This window comes from Aquila chrysaetos, chromosome 18 (genome assembly GCF_900496995.4).
Source record: "Aquila chrysaetos chrysaetos chromosome 18, bAquChr1.4, whole genome shotgun sequence".
In the NCBI taxonomy this organism is placed as follows: domain Eukaryota; kingdom Metazoa; phylum Chordata; class Aves; order Accipitriformes; family Accipitridae; genus Aquila; species Aquila chrysaetos.
The window spans coordinates 26515319-26534254 of record NC_044021.1 but is presented as its reverse complement, the minus strand read 5'-3'; the positions used below and the strand labels follow the sequence as shown (position 1 = coordinate 26534254).

The 18936-nt window shown below is 36.8% G+C and overlaps 1 protein-coding gene across 7 annotated transcripts in view; it reads left to right on the top strand.

The window, feature by feature from the left end:
• SLC12A7 (solute carrier family 12 member 7) overlaps positions 1-18936 on the top strand; it is a 71129-nt gene that overhangs the window by 38468 nt on the left and 13725 nt on the right. For all 7 annotated transcript variants that reach the window (XM_030041771.2, XM_030041774.2, XM_030041770.2 and 4 more), the window contains exons 10-18: positions 260-358; positions 1068-1125; positions 3665-3839; positions 7137-7255; positions 8449-8547; positions 10791-10910; positions 13043-13147; positions 15428-15596; positions 18475-18670. In XM_030041771.2, coding sequence (XP_029897631.1) covers positions 260-358; positions 1068-1125; positions 3665-3839; positions 7137-7255; positions 8449-8547; positions 10791-10910; positions 13043-13147; positions 15428-15596; positions 18475-18670 — 1140 coding nt within the window. The remainder of the gene's footprint in view (positions 1-259; positions 359-1067; positions 1126-3664; positions 3840-7136; positions 7256-8448; positions 8548-10790; positions 10911-13042; positions 13148-15427; positions 15597-18474; positions 18671-18936) is intronic.

Genomic DNA, 18936 nt, shown 5'->3' with positions numbered 1-18936 from the left:
TAATTTTTTCATTTTTTTATATCTGTCTCTTGAGCTTTCTGAAATTTGTTCAGCCAACAATGCGTGGTAACACAAATTTCTGAATAAAATGATGGTATAAATTGAGGATTTGTGCAGTATTATAATACATTTCTGTAGCCTGCTCCATTGGTAATGATGTGTTAAATCAGGCTTAAAGTTAAATGTTCCTATTCTATTAGTTATTTACATGGAATTAGTATTAATTGTTTTTGACATATAAATTTGGTCTCTTTTTAAGGTATTATGGCAGGTTCAAACAGATCTGGAGATCTTAAGGATGCTCAGAAATCTATTCCTACTGGAACAATTTTGGCTATTTCAACCACGTCTTTTATTTGTATCCTTTATGCTGTAACTTTTTTTTTTTTCTAGTGTGAGTTCTGTAGGTATAACAGTATAGTGTTTTCATTGAAAAGTTGCCTGAATGTAAAATGAACGAAATCTAAACTGAAAATATTTTATAATTGTCTACAATATAATTTATAACTATTATTAAAATACCTCAAACTTTATTTGTATATATAAATATTTATATATATATATTCCATATTCTACTAGTGCTTCAAATTCCAAGATCTAATTGATGTTTTTAGTTAAGTGATGTAGAGGGTTTTAGCATCATGCTTCAGCTGGCAGATTGCTTTGTTGTTATATTCAGTATAACCAGTGAAAATCTTAAAGCAAACTACAAGTAATAGAAATTGTTAGTCCTTCAGTACCTAGAAGACACAGATGCTTATTTGTATGAGAAAATATCTGTTCTGTTGCATGAATGTATGACCTGGCTAATTCCAATACTTCACAAATCAACTATGCATCAAAAGCAGTTGTAGAGACCATAAACTAAAAAGTTGCAGCAGGGAAGAATTAAAAATAAACAACTACAAAACAACCAGAACAAACAACACCCCCCCCCCCCCCCCCCCCACACACACACTTTGTTATCATGGACACTTTGATTTCATACCTAGGTGAAAAATGGTGTGTTTTCTCTTTCTATGTATATGATTATTTATAGTGTAATCTTCCTTCAGTCTTAGTAATAGATCTCTCCTGTATAGTGTTGTTTGGTGCCTGTATAGAAGGTGTGATATTAAGAGATAAGTAAGTCATATTCAACTTCTAATTTTACAGGAAGTATGTATGCTCATGGGTTATGTTAGTAGGACTTATTAATGGCTCTTCTGGGAAATATCTATGTCATATATTTTTCTTTTGCTTAGTTTAAAACTGGAGGGAAAGTCTATCTGTTAACCCGAGATAACCTGACCAGTTTTTGCAGCTATCGGCTGTATCCCTTCAAGAAGTAGAAGCAGAATCTAAAATAAATGTTTGAAGTAGAACTGTCCCTAGTAAGATGTTCCTGAGAAAGAAAATCATAGGTAGTGTTTGTGGGGCTAAGGGGAGTGGTATTATTTTGGGAGAAGTAATATGCTCCTGAGGAACAAAGACAGAAAAAGATTTTTTGACAGTTACGTGACAAGGAGAGTTCATGAGAGAGACTGCAATGCACAATCAGGCCTATAATTTCCACTGGATGTATGACTTTTTGATTTAAGAGATCGGTTGTAGATCAGGACTCGTGTCAGTTTTCACCCATGTAATTGCCTGAGGATATTTGAGGCACAATATGAAGCAAGAAGGGAATAAATGTAATGGAGATAAGCATGAATGGAATCTCCAGATTTTGATAAATTTCTCCCTTAGGAGAAGTTGACTAAGATGAATCTGTTGGCAGGTTTCACATTCGTTTCCTTGCTGGTGTCTGGTTCTCTTTTCTACTAAGGTTTAAGTTTGCTTTTGGTGATGAAGCGGTAGCGTTGGGATATTGTTTGGAAGGTGATGAAGATGGTGCTGAGACATCTTATTTCAAAACACAGTCTTTTAGTCTAGAAGGAAAACCATAAGTTAAAAGACAGATTCTAATCAAAGCTAATACAAGAAGCAGAAGGACATCATTTTTACTTTAAAATGGTATTGCTGCATCAGTGAAATTCTCAATTTTCTTTTTCTTCAAAGTAAATATACAAACTAAATCAAGCAGACGTGTAAGAAACAGTAAATGAATTTTGAATTATAAATTAATGCAGAGCCAATATCTATAAACCCACATTTTTGAAAGTAACATATTTGAAATTTACTGGGGCAGGGTGGTAGAATTTTGCAAGCTGTGAGTACAGGTGATCTGTCACTAGAGTAGGATGCATTGTAGCAAGAGCATTGAATCCATGTTCTTTCATTTACAATGCTGCCAGCATAACAGTAAAATGTATGGATTTTGGTCTGGTTTAAAGACTGTTTTGGGTTTGGTTTTTTTTCATTATGGATTGTCATATCTGCCATGAGGAAAAAGTAGGTTGTACATCTTTCAGTGTTTGTCTTTCATCTTTTCAAGTTGTTCCTACCCTGTGTTTAATTAAAACACAGGCATTAGAATTTGAATTGAGAATGAATGTGCAGCTGTATAAATGTCATCATAGAAACAAAATATGTTTTTTTCTGCTATAGTTTTAAAGGGTGTGGTTTCCCCTTTTTCCATCTGCCAAAAATAGTATGTAGCCGTGCATCCAAGCTTGGGCATATGCAAGAGTTTGAACACTGTCTTATTACATTAACCTGATTACTATGTTTCTTGACCCTGTTTAAGACCAGGTCTGAAAAAAGATAAAGCGTTTAATTTTACTTAGTCTGTAGCCTTTTCTTTTTTCTCGTTTTTATTTTGAAAAACCTGAAAACATTGGGGGGGAAAAGAAGAAATTACGCTATCACATTGTAGATAGTCTTAAAGTTGATTTTGGCTGCTTACTAACAAAACTAAGATGAACTACAAGAAGTTTACTTGATTTTAAAACAAAAACATCAGGTTGAGGGTGGGGATGGGGCGGAAAGAACCTTTTTGTAGTTTACCCAAGATGTCCATAAATGAACAGAAAGTTAATTATATTTTAAAAAAGAAAAAAAAAAGTGGCATTGGATAGGACACTCGAGACTGTAATGAAAGCACCTCTTCCTGACTTCTACCCGCTTATTTGCCTAGTCACTTAAAAAATGCATCAGGTGGCACGATAGTCAGAAGGCATGTGGATAACTTGAGATGGTTGTGTCTAGTAGTTTCTCTATTTACTTGTCCATGTCAGTGTCACACTATCAAAAGGAAAGGCTAATACTTTGTTTTGCAAATCTGCTGCTTATGCCCCTGTCAGTGTCACACTATTAAAAGGAAAGGCTAATACTTTGGTTTGCGAATCTCCTGCTTATGCCCCAGGGTATACCTGTATTACTTGTAGAACAGACTTCTGTAACCTAGTTCCTAGCAGTCACAAGGATCTAAAGGATGCATATGTAAATACTTTTCCTATTGCTATTAATTCTGTAAAGTTTGCCAAGATACCTGGTAATTGCTGCATGTCTGCTTAGAGGCAGCGCTTACAATGAATCAACTATAATATGTTTTCTTTAAAACAGCAGAATAAAAAGAAATTGGTTGGTTGGTTGGGAAATCCTATAGTGCATACTGTGACATGGTGTTTGTTGTTGAAAAGTGCTGTTGTCCAAAAAGATTGAAATGTGGGTGTTGAAGCTATAGTAAAAGTTACTTTAATGCTTACTGATTATTTTTTTTCTCCCCCCCCACTTCCCTAAGGTTTGGAGAAGCAGTTAATGGAAATCTAGTGGTCGGTACACTGGCCTGGCCTTCTCCATGGGTTATTGTGATCGGTTCATTCTTTTCAACGTGTGGTGCTGGTCTTCAGAGTCTCACTGGTGCACCCCGTCTGTTGCAGGCCATTGCAAGAGATGGCATTGTACCGTTTATTCAAGTGAGATTTTTTTTTTTCTTTACAATACTTCAAATATGGCTTATATTTTGACAAAAAAATCAGGCATTAATTCTGCTATTCCTGTAGAACTGTGAGAAAAAGATTTGGAGCTCAGTTGTAATTGTGCACAATAACAGATCAAGCTATTGTAGGACAAAGTTTGAACGTGGATACTTCTGTGCAATGCAATTTAATTATTTTTGTTCTTACACATAAAAGTTAGTGGTTCAAAACTGAGAATATAAGTCTTCTATAAGTGGAAATAAATGAACTAAGAAGCAACTAACAACTGAACTTCTTGATTCCAGGCTGTGCTTACGACTTGTATTTGTGAACAGAGTTGATTTAATCTCAGTATGGAACTGCATGATACTTCTTGTATCAGAGATACAATTCTAGTTTTTATTCATTTTTGTAAGCTAAATGAAGTCAACAGAGATGTAATAATAGAATTCTATCCCATGACTTGGAACATTAAGATTGTTCCAACATCCCTGTGCATGTTTTTAAAAATAAATCAATAAGATTTTTCTCAAAGGAAGTGAGTAAGCTGGCAAACAGAAGAAGAGAGAGCTGTTGCCGGAAGATCTTTAATACAATTGTTAGGCTGTATCTGCAAAAACTAGACAACTAGACTTGAGTTAAAAATAAATAAATAAAATTCAAAAAGATGATAATGTCTAGAGAGTGAAGCTGTGATTTCTGTGATGAACTTTGGAGTTTGAAAGCCTACCTCAAATTGCCAAGAATAACATTGTGCTGTGCAACTGTTGGCTAACCTACCAAGAACAGGTTCAAGTATAAAAACCAGGATTATGTCTGAGTAACTATGAATATTTTGGGAACAGAGTTATGGGACAATTGTCAAATTTAGCACACAGAAAGAAACTGCAGATAGCTCTGACACTGAAGGTAGCTAGGGCTGAATTTAGGAGACTAGGCTGTTCTGTATGGAGAGAGTCCTGAGGGTGATTTGGCGCACTTGTTTGCGTTTATATATCTCTTTGAGAGGTTTATATAATTATTTTGATACCCAAGTTATATAACCAAACTTATGTTTGAGTCTTCCTTACTATACCCACACTTATCTCTGGAGTCTTGATCAGATGTGTGCTCTAGGTCACTGTCTCACATCTGAGGTTGGTGTAGTACGTTTTGTTAAAAATGGGCTATTATTACTCTTGGTGAATAACTTAAGAGTCTGTTCAGAGATATCTATATCTTCAGTGAGTGCTAGGTATAGAATAGCAGCAGCTTGGTTTGGTTCCTGAGTTTGAGGGAAGCCTACAATGAGTCAACACGTTGATGTGTGACTTGAGGAGAAAATTCCTGAGCTAGGCTGTGCCTAGGACTATTATGAATGATGGGTTAGCTGGAGAATTTGTGTGGGGTTGGAGGGGGGAACATTTGAGGAGGAGGGAGATGTGCAGAATATGTGGGAATGGGAAAATAAGAGAGGAAAGGACTTGTGTGAAGAGCGGGAAGGAGTGCACAGGGAATGGGTTAGAGGAGGTGGTTGGAAAAGCTGAGAAGCAAAGCAAAATGGAAGAGGTAATGCTAGTGGCTTTGCAGGGGTGGGTTGTCTTTTGTGTCTTGGGGGGTTTTCGTTAGTTTATTTTAAAGGCAGATCATACTGCTGTTGCCAACACTTTTCTCAGTCTTTAATCGCTTGGTTCCATTGCGCTGCTGCTGCTTCCATGGTCTGTCTGCTAGTGCCTAGTCTCAGTAGGGCTATATCCTTGATATTTTCTCTTAGGTCCTTCATTCTCTTGGGCTGGAGGGGTGAATGGTCACTGGAAATGTACACTAGTATTGCTGCTAGGAGCAGGAGCCAGAAGGGTTAAAGAATCAAGAAGTAAACAAGTTAAAAAGACAGCATTTGCTGCTTCTGCAGCCCCCTTGCTGCCCCAGCACTTGCAGCAGTGGTGCTGCTGGCAGGAAACGCAACTGCTGCATCTCCCGTTCTGCTGGCGTGGGTGGCTCTGCACCTACGGTGTTGGCAACTTGTTCCCTGAGAAAGTTGTATCACCATTCCCTTGGTTTAGGAGCATCTTTTCTACCGGGGCAGAGAAAGATGATGAGGGTGTGCAAGAATATCAAACATGCTGCTGCTTTATTTCACAGTTAAGAGCAGCAGCATGTTCCCTGACTTTCAAGACCTATACCTGTAACTGGAAGTAAATACACTAAGTATACTGGGGTGGGGGAACAGAATCGTGATGGAGTTTGACTTGAGTGGGAAGGGGTTGTAATGCAATAAATTACAAATGCTGGGTTGTATTAAGAGAGACAAACAAAAATTTTCACTTTTGTCTGAAGTAAAAATTTGGTACTTCCTGAGAGGGTGACAGTATGATTCCATCTTATCAGGGCCAGATTTCAAAGGAGTGAAGAATCAGAAGGAAAAAATTTACATGGTTTGGGAAGTGGGGGAAAGGGAATGCAGAAGAAGCAGGATGTTTGAAGAGGGTTTTGAGACTTGAAAAGTGCTTGCAGTTTCAGAGTGATATAGCTGCTGCACATCAATCAAGGAAATGAATGAAAGTAGATTAATATAGGGGCAAGAATGTGACATTTAAGAAAAAAACAGCATAAGCAGAAAAAATGGCATTTTAATATAAGGGAGGGAAGATTGATGGATGACAGAAAGCTAAGGGAAGGAGACAGTATGGAGAATGAGTGAGGTGAAGAACCTAGATATTTGGAAAGGAAGCTATTATGGAAAATGGGAGTGAGGGTTTAGTCTTTGTAAGTGTATAGAGGAGAATAAATACAGCTGGAACTTCAGGTGAGGCATTTTGCCATCTATCACCAGTATAGCTGGATAGAATTATCCCCAAAGGAAACTACCACATGCAAAATTATTTTTGGCAGGGCTCTGTGCAGGATAATAGGCTTACCTTAGTCCTCTTTAAAGATAAATATTTAATGTTTGTAAGTACTGAGATGATGCCTTTTTTGTATGTTACAAAAAATACTGCCCTCAACTATATTAGCTTTTTATAGACTAAGCATAAATCTGTGATGCATGTGGCTTTGAAGTTACTTAAGACTATTTCAACAGCAACTGCAATAGTACTTTAACATTATGTAGTCATTGCTTATTTTAGTAAACGTTTTTCATATTGGAAATGTGTGGGTTTGCAATTTTGTGGCTTTTTGTAGTATAGATTGCTTCATTTTCTTTTAATGACTGTTTGTGATTCCAGTTAAAGCTAGTTTGTGATCTGCACCATATTTCATAACTGTATAAGGAACAGCTTTCCCTAATCTTACTGTTTACTTGAATTGAACTAGGTATTTGGTCATGGAAAAGCAAATGGAGAACCAACTTGGGCTCTGCTCCTCACTGCTGGTATTTGTGAAATTGGAATTTTGATAGCCTCATTGGACAGTGTAGCACCAATTCTTTCAATGTAAGTATGAATGTGGTGTCTTGTGTTCTTAAGTTAAATAGTATGTTATTTTTAAATTAACTAGGTAATGATTTTTCTTTTTGAAACAATACATGCTAGCCTTTGTTTTCTAACAAGTTGTATTCCTTTTGATCCTGGAGATAATAGGAAACAACAAAATGTTTTGGCTGGAACTAATTTCTAGGCACAAAAAACTTTTTCCATGACACAGTTGTTGAATGCTGGTAAAAATATGTTCAACTTCTAAAAATCTGGATTTTAAAATAAAAATTCCTGCTATTTTAGCTCAAGTGCATCTAATAGAGACAGAGAAAACAATTTAATGTTTTAGGTTATGAACTGAACTTTGTTTTACTGACTTTGTGTTGGAAGTTTATCCCATGTGTTATGGGTTGAACCCAGTAGGCAGCTTGGCCTTACCCAGCCACTCGCTCACTCCCCCCGCAGTGCAATGAGGGAGGGAATCAGAAAGGTAAAAGTGAGAAAACTCATGGGTTGAGATAAAGACAGGTTAATAGGTAAAGCAAAAGCTTTGTGCACAAGCAAAGCAAAATAAGGAATTCATTCACTGTTGGTAGGCAGATGTTTAACCATTTCCAGGAAAGCAGGGCTTCACCATGTGTAACCGTTACTTGAGAAAAAAATACCACTAAGTCCAAATGTCCCCCTTCTTCCTCCATTCCCTGAACTCTTACTGTTGAGCATGATGTCATACATTATTGAATATCCCTCTGGTCCGTTGTGGTCAGCTGTGTTGCCTCCCCAAGACTATTTGCTGGTGGGACAGCAAAAAAAACAGAGGCGGCCTTGATGCTGTGTGAGCACTGCTGAGCAACAGCTAAAACATCCCTGTGTTATCAACACTGCATTGGTTACAAATCCAGAACGTAGCACTGTAGGAGCTACTATGAAGAAAATTAACTCTGTGCCAGCCAAAACCAGTACACCGTGATTGTCAGTTGTTTGCTATGTTTTCTCTGAAATCTTTGTTTGAGGCTCTGTATTATGCTAATACCATGTTTTGAGGCCTACTATTCTACAAATATTAATTTAATCTACGTCTTGTGTTCTACTGGCTACTGTGAACACAGTGTACAAGTTCCTACCCTTTTCTGGATTGTGTTTTAATGCAAATCTGTCTAGTTAATTCCCTATTGGAAAATGCTCTTTTTTTTTTTTTTTTTTCTTAACAGGTTTTTCCTTATGTGCTATATGTTTGTAAATCTGGCTTGTGCAGTTCAGACTCTTTTACGGACTCCCAACTGGAGACCTCGTTTCAAGTATTACCATTGGTAGGGAATATTCATTCATTCAGAAGAGTTAAAACTAATTACACAGCCCTAAACTGTTGATTTTCTTGCAATAATAAACCAAAATCTCCTTTCTGATTTAAATGAGGTAGAGTATTCAGTGCATGAATAATCTTAGAACAGCAACATTTGTTTTCATGTGTTTGGAATAAGGCTAGTAATAGCTGTGATCACAAAAACATGTGGCTAATGTAGAGGATTTGCAAAGGGGCTACAGGATGGCATTTTGATATTGCTTATAAGCTAAGATCTTCTGAACATGTGAGAATGAAGATGAAAAAAAAACCAAGCTGTATTTTATATATAGGTAAGGAGAACTGGTAAAAATGTTCAGGAAGGCTGATAAAATTTTCATTTTAGTTATGAAAAAAAATACACAACACTAGAACAGGAAAACTAATTTAATATACATCAGTTGGCTCTTTAATGATATGATCACTGTTTTAAAAATATGTCATGCTTTGGACATTGCATTTGATAACTGAAGTAAACAAGTAGATACTTGATGAAGTCAGTAAAGGTTAGTTATACAAAAAGTGTGGGTGTGGGTTTTTTGTTTAGGTTTTATTAAATGGCTTAAGAGTTCAAACATTTCAAACTAAGAGTGGGAAACTTTTTTTTATTAATTTTTTTTTTTACTGAATGTTAAAAATACATGTTTGTTTAATTAACAGTAATTCTATTGAGACATTTTAGTGCTGAAATGCCTTGAGGACTAGAGCCTTTAGGAGATAAGCTAGCCTGATTCTAGGATGTAAGAGTTGCTTATTATTTTTTCTTTTAAAGAATGGAGTAAAAATGAAATGTCGCAGGTTTAGCCCTGAAAAATCTTTTTGAATATGCTCAGTAGGCACTTACTAGTTTGGCATCTAAACCTCCAAATACATCAGTACCTGTCTTCCAGTCTATCACAGCAAACACCTAGTAGTATTTGCAACATCAAGAAGGAAAGTGGGGGATTGCTGTCTCTGTTTGTTTGCTTGTTTCTGTTTTGTTTTCTTTTTGGCTTTTGTTCCACCTCCCTTGAATAACCTGACTGTGGAAGAAGTATAGTAGAAGGTACAAAGTAGCTTAAAAGCTAAGGCAGGTGGATAAGATGGAGGGTACCAAGAGGTACAGGATGGACCATGGTGAGGAATTAAAAGCAAAGGGTTGTGAAATGGCGGCAGCAGCAGAGTTTGTAACCATTTGGCAACAATTCTTTTTTATGTTGTTCTCGGAGAGATCAGTGAGCCAACTGACTTACTGTGTGGCAACATAATCATTTCTAGCCAAAGCAGGTGTCAGAATGCTTGGCTAGACTTGGGATGAAACTTTATTTTTTGAGTAAAAGTAGAGTCTTAGGTTGGCGAAGTCAAGCATGAAAGAGCAGCCCTTGTTCTATTAGGCAAACTAGGTTTAGATTGATGTCCTCAGAACAGGTAGAAAGCATTTCTTTCGTTTAAAACTGTATGTATTTGGACTCAGTACTTGCATGGTACTAAAGAGGCAAACTAAAGGGACCAAACAAAAGTTGGGTCTGCTGCTACTCTTTGTCAATACAGTGAAAGCTAGCTCTAATTTGGAAATCAGGTGAAAAGAAATCTGGGGTGCTCTATGTGACTATTCACAAAACTGTCCAGGTCTGAGCTGACTTATATCTCTCTTGATTAATAATGTGGGCAAACCAGGCATATAAACTTCAATCTGGAAATGCTTCTGTAACTTTTTCAGCTCACAAACATTTTCTCTTGATAGCCTTTGAAAGATTGTTTTCTATAATCTCTTCTATTGTGCTGTGTTCTTGCCGAAGAGACAGGCCACAACGGAAGTGGAGAATATAATTGATGAGTCAAATTTAATTTAAACTAATCAACTGTTTTTGCTGGAAGTAACATAATGTTGTTTAGTATTGTTTGACAATTTTTTTTAGCTTAAATTCAAATCAACAATAAGTGATAGCAATGTGTTTTGAAACTGACCTTACTTGGAGGTACTGATAGAGTTTCAGAACTGACAAATGTAGTAAATCTATTGTTATTATCTCATTCAATTGTATTTGTCACACAAAGGATGTAATCTTTTTATAAACTAAAATTGGGACAATGTATTTTTATTTATATAGTAGCTATGAAATGGCCTTTGAAGAAGAAAGGCCTTTCTGGGAGTTAACTTGAATAAGAAATTGACTTTGTAGAACATTTGCATGCCTATTTAAAAAAATGGAAAAAAATGGTTTCTTTTAGGACTCTCTCATTCCTGGGGATGAGTTTATGTCTTGCCTTGATGTTCATTTGCTCTTGGTACTATGCTTTGATTGCCATGCTAATCGCAGGATGTATATACAAATACATAGAATATAGAGGGTAAGACCATATATCTTATTTATTCTATATTTAATATCTTTAATATTCAGCAAAAAGCACTTTTGTATAAAATAGATAGAACTGAAGTAATAGAATTAAGAGTATGCCTTGAAACAAGGTAAGATCCTGTCTCTGTTAAGGGCTGTAAATTTTCAGGTTCTAATTTCCCTGGAAGCTCTGTTCCAAACACCTTGACAGCCAGGACTAATCAAATTAAGAACCAATAAGGCTGGGAAGTTTTCATTTAAGCAGAGGTTATGGTGTAAAGTTTTGGTACTTCAGGAACATGACCTTTTAATATCAAGCAGCAATTGTTACAAAACTGTTACCTTATTATTAGCTTGTGCTAAAGCCCAAAACCTAGTCTTTTGTGTGCACTTTAGCACTTTTTAGAATGAATCATACTGAACAATCCAGAGCACTTACTGAAAAGTACCTATTTTTCTGAAGGCTTAGATAATCTTTAAATTGCAACATACTTTGCATTGTATGCATTTGACAAGGAACACATACAGAGCCATACCTGTAAGAAAGGCGGTACAAGTAGGAGGCTTAAAGAACATGCCAAGTTCATTTAAAAAAAAAAAAAAAATCAAACCCGAAAAACAACCCACCCCACCCCCCAAAAAACCCCCCAACACACAAAAACCAAACTAAAAAAAAAACAACAAACCCCAAAGTAATAAAAAAAAACTCCCCAACCCCCCAAAACCCAACTAAAAAACCCCAACTAAACAACATACTGAAACATTGGAGGCCATTATGATCAGTAATGTGTGTGCTTTCCCTTTCTAAGGAAAGATACCCGATGCTGAAAGTCAAGAAAAATAGTAGGATCTTGGAGCAGGAAGCTGAAGCGAGGCCAGTTGTTTTGATGAGTGATTAAGCACAGGTCTTAAGTGGATCGGCTGGTATAAACGCCTCCACCTTGTGGGTTCTGCATCTTTTAATATCTCCATTTCCAGGTTAGATGCTTTCCTGGATTGTAACTACTGGAATAATTATAAGGAAATTAATTTGCCTATTTTAGCCAGGAAGTCAGATCAGATGATAACAGTTCTGCTTGTGTGTGTATGTAGGTATGCACATACATAAAATTATACGTACATCCAAATTCATATACAGACTTTACAAATGTTGGTACATAGCCAGCACATCTACACTGTAGCAAGAGATTCTTTTTTGCAGAAACAGGGCGGTGGGGAGAAACTCACCCTGAAATGTTCTAAAAACTGCTGTCTGGAGAAAACCTCAGTTTTTATCTTAATTTTTTGATAACTAAGTAAAAGAAACTTACGTGGTTGTGCTGTCTGTCAGGGTACGTTTTAAATGCCATGTTGTTCTTTAATAGCTTTTGAATTCAGTTTGGCTTATTTCATCTAAAATTTGAAGGAAGGTTAGAGGTAACAGTTTAGTGAGAATTCATCAGTGGAAATAAGAGGGTGGGAGGGTAAGGGAGATGGACCCTTTGCTGTAGTAGAATCCCCACCAAAGAAAATAATGTGTTAGCCTAACAGTTCGTTCTTATTTGCTATATGCCAGGTGGCCAACCATAGCTTTGTATTGGGAGGAGGAGTGAAAAATGTAAGGAGATTGAAAGTGGTCAGGAGGGCAGATAAAGCTTTAGGCTCATCTGGGAGAAAAGCTGGGAAGGAAAGGAAGTGGAGAAAGCTGTAGTGGTGGGGGGGGGAGAAGGTAATGTGTGTGCTTTCCCTTTCTAGGGAAGGATACCCAATGCTGAAAGATTCTAACACACTAATCCATACAAAGTCAAATTTAACTTATTCATTCTGCTGCTTTAAAATAATTCCTTTTAAGTAGCCCTCACTTACTCATTCTAGTGCTTAAAAGCAACTTAAGTAGCTCTCATGATTACAAAAAAACTTTTGAAGTATGAATAAAATAAACCATAACAAATATTAATAAATACTTAATAAATAGTTCTCTTGAAGGGACCTGAGACTGCTTCCTCTTGGTTAGTGTTCATTCTTGAATTAAATCTGCAAGATGAGTTTTTTTCATGCAAAAGAGTATTCATTTTTTATGCCCATTATCCCTCATGTGAGAAAAATGTACTTAATTTGTATAAATAAATGGGACCCTGTTAATTGAATCTCTTCTGCACCCTGAAGAGCGGAAAAAGAATGGGGTGATGGAATCCGAGGACTGTCTCTGAATGCAGCTCGCTATGCTTTGCTTCGTGTTGAAGATGGTCCTCCTCACACCAAGAACTGGAGGTAAGTCCTACGCCTTCCAAGGTCATATGACTCTTGAAATATGTAAATCTGTTGGGAATACTGCTGGTAAAGCGAATGGCCAAAGTGAAATGCACCATTTAAAATAATGTTTTAACTTGGGCATGGCAATGATGTCATTGAAATAGTATTATTTTACCGCAACAGAATGTGACTTACAGTCAGCACATAATCAACTTTGCTGGGAATATGGGCAAACTAACTCAAACTTAAATCCATGTGGTGTTGACATAGTTTTCCAAAGTGCAGAAGAATTTTAATGTTTGATTATTTATAGATTTTCAGTTTCAAAGGAACAGTTATCATTGAGTCCCACTGTCTCTATAGAAGAAACGTTGCAATTCTATAAGGTTTTTTTGCTTCTATATATGTTCCCTCTGAAATACATTGTATAAATATACAGAGGATCCATTATTTATTTAAATTAATTTTTTGTGGCAATCTTTTTTATATAGCGTCATTTAATAGTAACACTTTCTAAATTGCTTAGATATGATTCAAACAAAATCTCACGTTTGCTGGCCATTTGTATGTAATGGGGTTAGGTGTCCACTACTATTTTTGCCATATATTCTTGTTACTTGTTAAACTATCAATTTTCTTAAAGCTGACACAAAAAATTACTTAGCATTTAAAAACAAAAGGTCGTTTGCACATTGTCGCTTCTGATGAACGTAATGCAAATCAGAAGAACTCAGTGGAACACACAAAAAAGCAATTGTCACTAAATGTGATACTTTAATTATAGCCACTGCTCTGTGATAGTATCCTTGGGTGCATGCACATGCAATGGTCCGTTGCCCTTTAGTGTAATGGCATTATTTTATCATTTGTCATGGGACTGATGCACATAGGCAGTTGCTATGAAATACATGAGCCACTGCCTTTATCTGTGTCTGAACTTGGCATCTCAGAGGCACCAATATAATGTAGTGTTGACTAAGAGCATTCCTGTTAAATGTCTGATGTTGCTTAAGTTCCAGATGAGTTATCCTTCTATTGTGTCAATGTAGTTGCTAGAACTGGACCTTCATGTTACACCTTGAACTGAGCTGGTTTTGAGGTGGGAAATACGCTCCAACTCTTTGTCGTTCTTTTGAATTTGTAGTAATGACAGGAAAATTATAAAACGGTTTGGGAAGAGGAAGCAGATTGGATGTTGATTAAAGGAAACGGAATGCATCCTCATCAAGTATGCAGTTGAAGCTGAACTTGGGGTGCTATCAGTATGGTTAAGGGTATGACTGTCCTTTTGGAAGGGCCTGTGCAGATAGAGGACTGGGTTGACAATAACATCATGAAAATCCAGAAGGACAAGTGCAAAGTCTAGTACCTGGGACAGGCTTGTGCAGTGCAGTGGCACAAGGCTGGGAACCTGCTCTGGTGAAAAGGACCTGTGGTTCCCAGTAGATAGTAAGCCAGCAGTGTGCCTTGGCAGTGACATGCTGGACTGCATCAACAGGAGCATAGCTAGTATATCGAGAAGTAATTATATTGGGAAATAAAACTCCTCTTTGCTCAGCACTCATTAGAATACATATAGAATATTTCATCCAGTTTTAGGCACCCTAATATAGGAAAGACATTAATAAGCTGGAGTTGGTTCAGCAGAGGGCCACCAAGATGATGGTTGGGGCACAGGAGCATATCTCCTGTGGGAGCTATGCTTATTGGGCTTGGAGGAGGCTTAAGGGGAGCCTAAAAAGCTGATATAACTAACTACTAAACATCCAGTACCTAAAAGAAGGTTACTGAGAAGGTGGAGTCAAAATCTTAGAGCAGCATAAGGTAGGAGAATGAGAGAACATGACAAAATGCAGAAAGAAAAAAAAGAAAACTTGAGAAGACGGTAATTAAGCATTGAAGAGGTTACCCAGAGGTCATAATATCTCTGCCTCTGGAGCTTTTCAAAATCCAGCTGAATGGAGCTGTGAATCTGGTGTGCCTTCAATGTTTAACCACTTCAAGCAGCAGGTTGCTCTAGATGACCTTGGAAGGGTGATAATTTTGATTCAATAACTTTCTTGGTAAAACTGTTCTTTAAGGTAGCTTTTCAGAATGATGGTATGCTGGTTCACGTAGGTATTCTGTACCTGAAGTGTTGTTGCTATTGCAAATTATGACTTCCTTGCTTGACAGTTGACTATTTTCCATTGAGTTAAGCACTTAATCTGCATTTTATTAATTGTTAATTTTAATTTTCCAATTTTTTCTTGCTTTTCTATACATATGTGTGTTTAACTTTTTTTTTTTTTTTGGCAGACCTCAACTTTTGGTCTTGTTAAACTTGGATAGTGAGCAGTTGGTGAAACATCCTAGATTGCTTTCTTTCACCTCTCAGTTGAAGGCTGGTAAAGGACTGACTATTGTGGGCTCTGTGCTTCAGGGAATCTACTTGGATAAATGTACAGAAGCTCAGAAAGCTGAAGAGGTACGTAAAAGACAACTTACAAACATGTGTAACTTCCATTAATATTTACATGTTGAATCCAGATAACTTGTATCTTAAATTAGAACAGACTGTTGTAAAGTACTGAATAAAACATCCATTTTTTACTATCAGCGCAGTCAATGATTATATATAAAGAATAGGTTGGTGTGTGTAGCAAAATGCTTTATAAAATTTCCCAATAGGAGGAGACAATGCTGATGCTTTTTAGCTTTTTGTTTTCTTTAATATTGAGAGCCCTGGGCTCACAATCAAATTACGTTATTGAAAAAGCCAAGTGATAGATTTTTAACAAATTACCTTATAAAGAAACCAGATTTATTTAACAAAAAATTGAACATTTATCTAACAAGTGCGAATGTGTTTGGCATGATTTCATCCTCTGGATATATACATGATATTATTTTCTACATTGTCCTGGAAATACATAGCACAGCTAGGATTAGGAGCAGTCTTCACCGGAATCCTACTCTGTTGCTTAACTGTAAACAGCATCCTTGAGCTCCTTTACTTTTTTTCTTTTTTGTTTTCTTTCCTATTTATTCCGTATCTCCAGAGAAGGTAGGATGAGGTAGGAAAAAACAGTAAGTTGTCATGTAATTTAAGATGACATCTAACTGTGCTTGCAAACACAAGTGACTTTAATTTGAATGTTTCTCTCTTCCCCCAATGCCCCCAACAACTTGTCAGTATTTGACTGTGCTACCTGACTGGAAATACATAGACATTTTTGTGGGAAGCCCTTGAAAATACCTGAACTTAATTTTAAATTGTCCCCTGAAGGAAAAAGGGAAGTTAATAGACTGAGCTTCTGAAGATCCATTGTTCATAGAGCTTGGACTTTCAATGCAAAGCAAGTTTCCCTTTCTGTTTGATCTTAAACAGCTTGTGTACTTCTTTGATCCAGTATTGGGGTAACTCGGTATAGATAATTGTATTTGCTTACCTACGCAAACCCTCCTACTCCTAACTTTATAGAGTGGGGAAACAACATTTTTAGAAAATACCGTCTTTCATGTATTTTATTGAATGCTATTGAAAAATCTATTGCCTTTAGAACACTACTATAAAGCGTACTCCAAAAGTAGGCTTTGATTGCCATTGTATCTTCCAAAAATGGTTAATATCTTCGGTGTTGTTGAAAAGAGTATCGGTTGAGATGTCTACTATTTTGATCCAAGTCATCTTCAAAGCTGTGTAAAAATGCCTGTGATTTATTCAAACCTGGAATCTCTAAAATAGATGAGCATTTGAGATGTTGAAACGGACTTAAAGCTAACTGCCCTTTTTCTCCCAGCTTGCTTTTTTTCTCCCTGTTGGTATTCAGACTTGTCCCTAGTGGTTTTTAAAATAACAAAGTAGGAAGCCAGATGGCCTAGCTGATATTGCATGGAAAGGCTCCAAGAGAGCAATTAGCTTCAAAACACGGTGGAAAAAGTCTAGCAATGGTAAATTGTGAAAGTAATTGTTATTAAGCTGTTATTATCAATGTGTGAGTAGAAAACAAGACTAAGAATACAATCAGGCCTCTGAAATAAAACAAAGCAAACCGTTAAACAGAAACTGTTTACCCATGAGGATCTGAAATGTTACCTATAGTTGCTTAACTTGGAATTCAGCTACATTTTTGAGATGGAACAGGAATGAATGTAAGGGAGACCTAATCCCCAGGTTCTCTAGAAAGTCAGACCTGGTGTTAAGATCGAGGAAACTATTGCTTTTAAAATGGGAATGAAGATGAATTGTAAAAGTTTGAGTGTCTGGAGGCCTCATTGGTTTTGGAAAACTTCAACTAAAAAAAATGTTTCTAGAAGATTTGTAGGAAATCAAGATTTCTCCTGTCTTTCTTTTTAAAAGAAAAAAGCATCTATTTAAACTGATATGCCCTCGCAGATATTTTTTGCATAGACTGACTTGTTAGCTTTGCTACCAAATTCTCTGAAGTGTTTAGTCGAGGGAAAAAAATAGAATTTCTGATGTGAAGCCACACTGAGTCAGTGCCAGGCATTCTGTGATCAAATCTGTTCCTGATGGGTTTTGATAGGTATTTTGGCACTTCCAAAATTCCAGAGTTTGATGTGCTGGTTCTTCCTTCTGAAACCATGCTGATCTCCTACACAAGTCATTGATAATGATGGGATTTTTGAAGTCGTGCCATCAAAACATAGTAAATGCCAAAGCTGATGTTCCCTATTCAACCTTGATACCATTTTGAATGCTACTTTTAAATTACTTGGTTATGTGTCTGTATGTTTGTCAGTATTTAAATGAAGGGGAGCCATGTTGAAATTAAAGGGGTGTGGAAGACTTAATCTCCTCAGTTTACCTTGTCATTATTCAGCCAGTGATTCCAACTGTCTCCTGCGCATCTATTTTTCCATGTTGGGAGGCAATAAATAAAGAATCAGCCTCTTAATGTCAAAGTTGTTTAAGGAGCTTTGGTGGCCTCTTCTTCTAAAGCCCTTGGCATCACGTTTTTCCAAACCCTTCCAATTTCAAAAGAAAGGACTTGTCATTCCAAACATATGGTGCTTTGTCCATCGGCATTTTTTACTTTACCTGAAGCAGTGTTACTTTATTTATCTTTGTCAGTGTGGTTTTACTCGTATCTTGTTCATTCTTTGGAAATAAAAGGCTGAATAATTAATGAAAAACCCGTGTGTGGTGTCTTTTGGGGAGGTAGGTGTTTTGGGTTTTAGTTGTCACAGAATCATGTTCACTCCTTTGGAATTAGCAGTTTCTTGGTGTTGGTTGTACGTTGTAGCTAATGTTTTGCTCTTATTTACTGCTGTTATTCCTTATGGTCTTTATTACCAGTGTTGATGACTGTATTTCCCCATGTGTAATCTTCCTTTTGCAGAACGTTAAGGCCTTAATGGGAGTGGAAAAGACTAAAGGATTTTGCCAGATTGTGGTGTCTCCTCATTTCAGAGATGGAATATCCTATTTGATTCAGTCAGCTGGTCTAGGAGGGATGAAGCACAACACAGTCCTGATGGCATGGCCACAGTCATGGAAGCAGACAGAAAATCGTTTCTCATGGAAAAACTTTGTTGGTATGTGTTTATTGACTTTCTCCTATGCATTTGTAATACAACTATGTAACTAATGTATTTGCTGTGTGGAGGAAATGTGATGCTGAACATCCAGTGGACAATGGAATATTTCCCCACATCTGATTTCCCATGGAGTGGGTTTTCTTAGCCCTCAGTCTCGTCAGCCATGGCTTGTCTTGTTCTTTTCCTAAGCAGGTTAGTCGCTAAACCGAGGATCTTCCTCTTTTACCTCAGCAGAATCTGGGAGGATGTAAGCTTTTGAATTT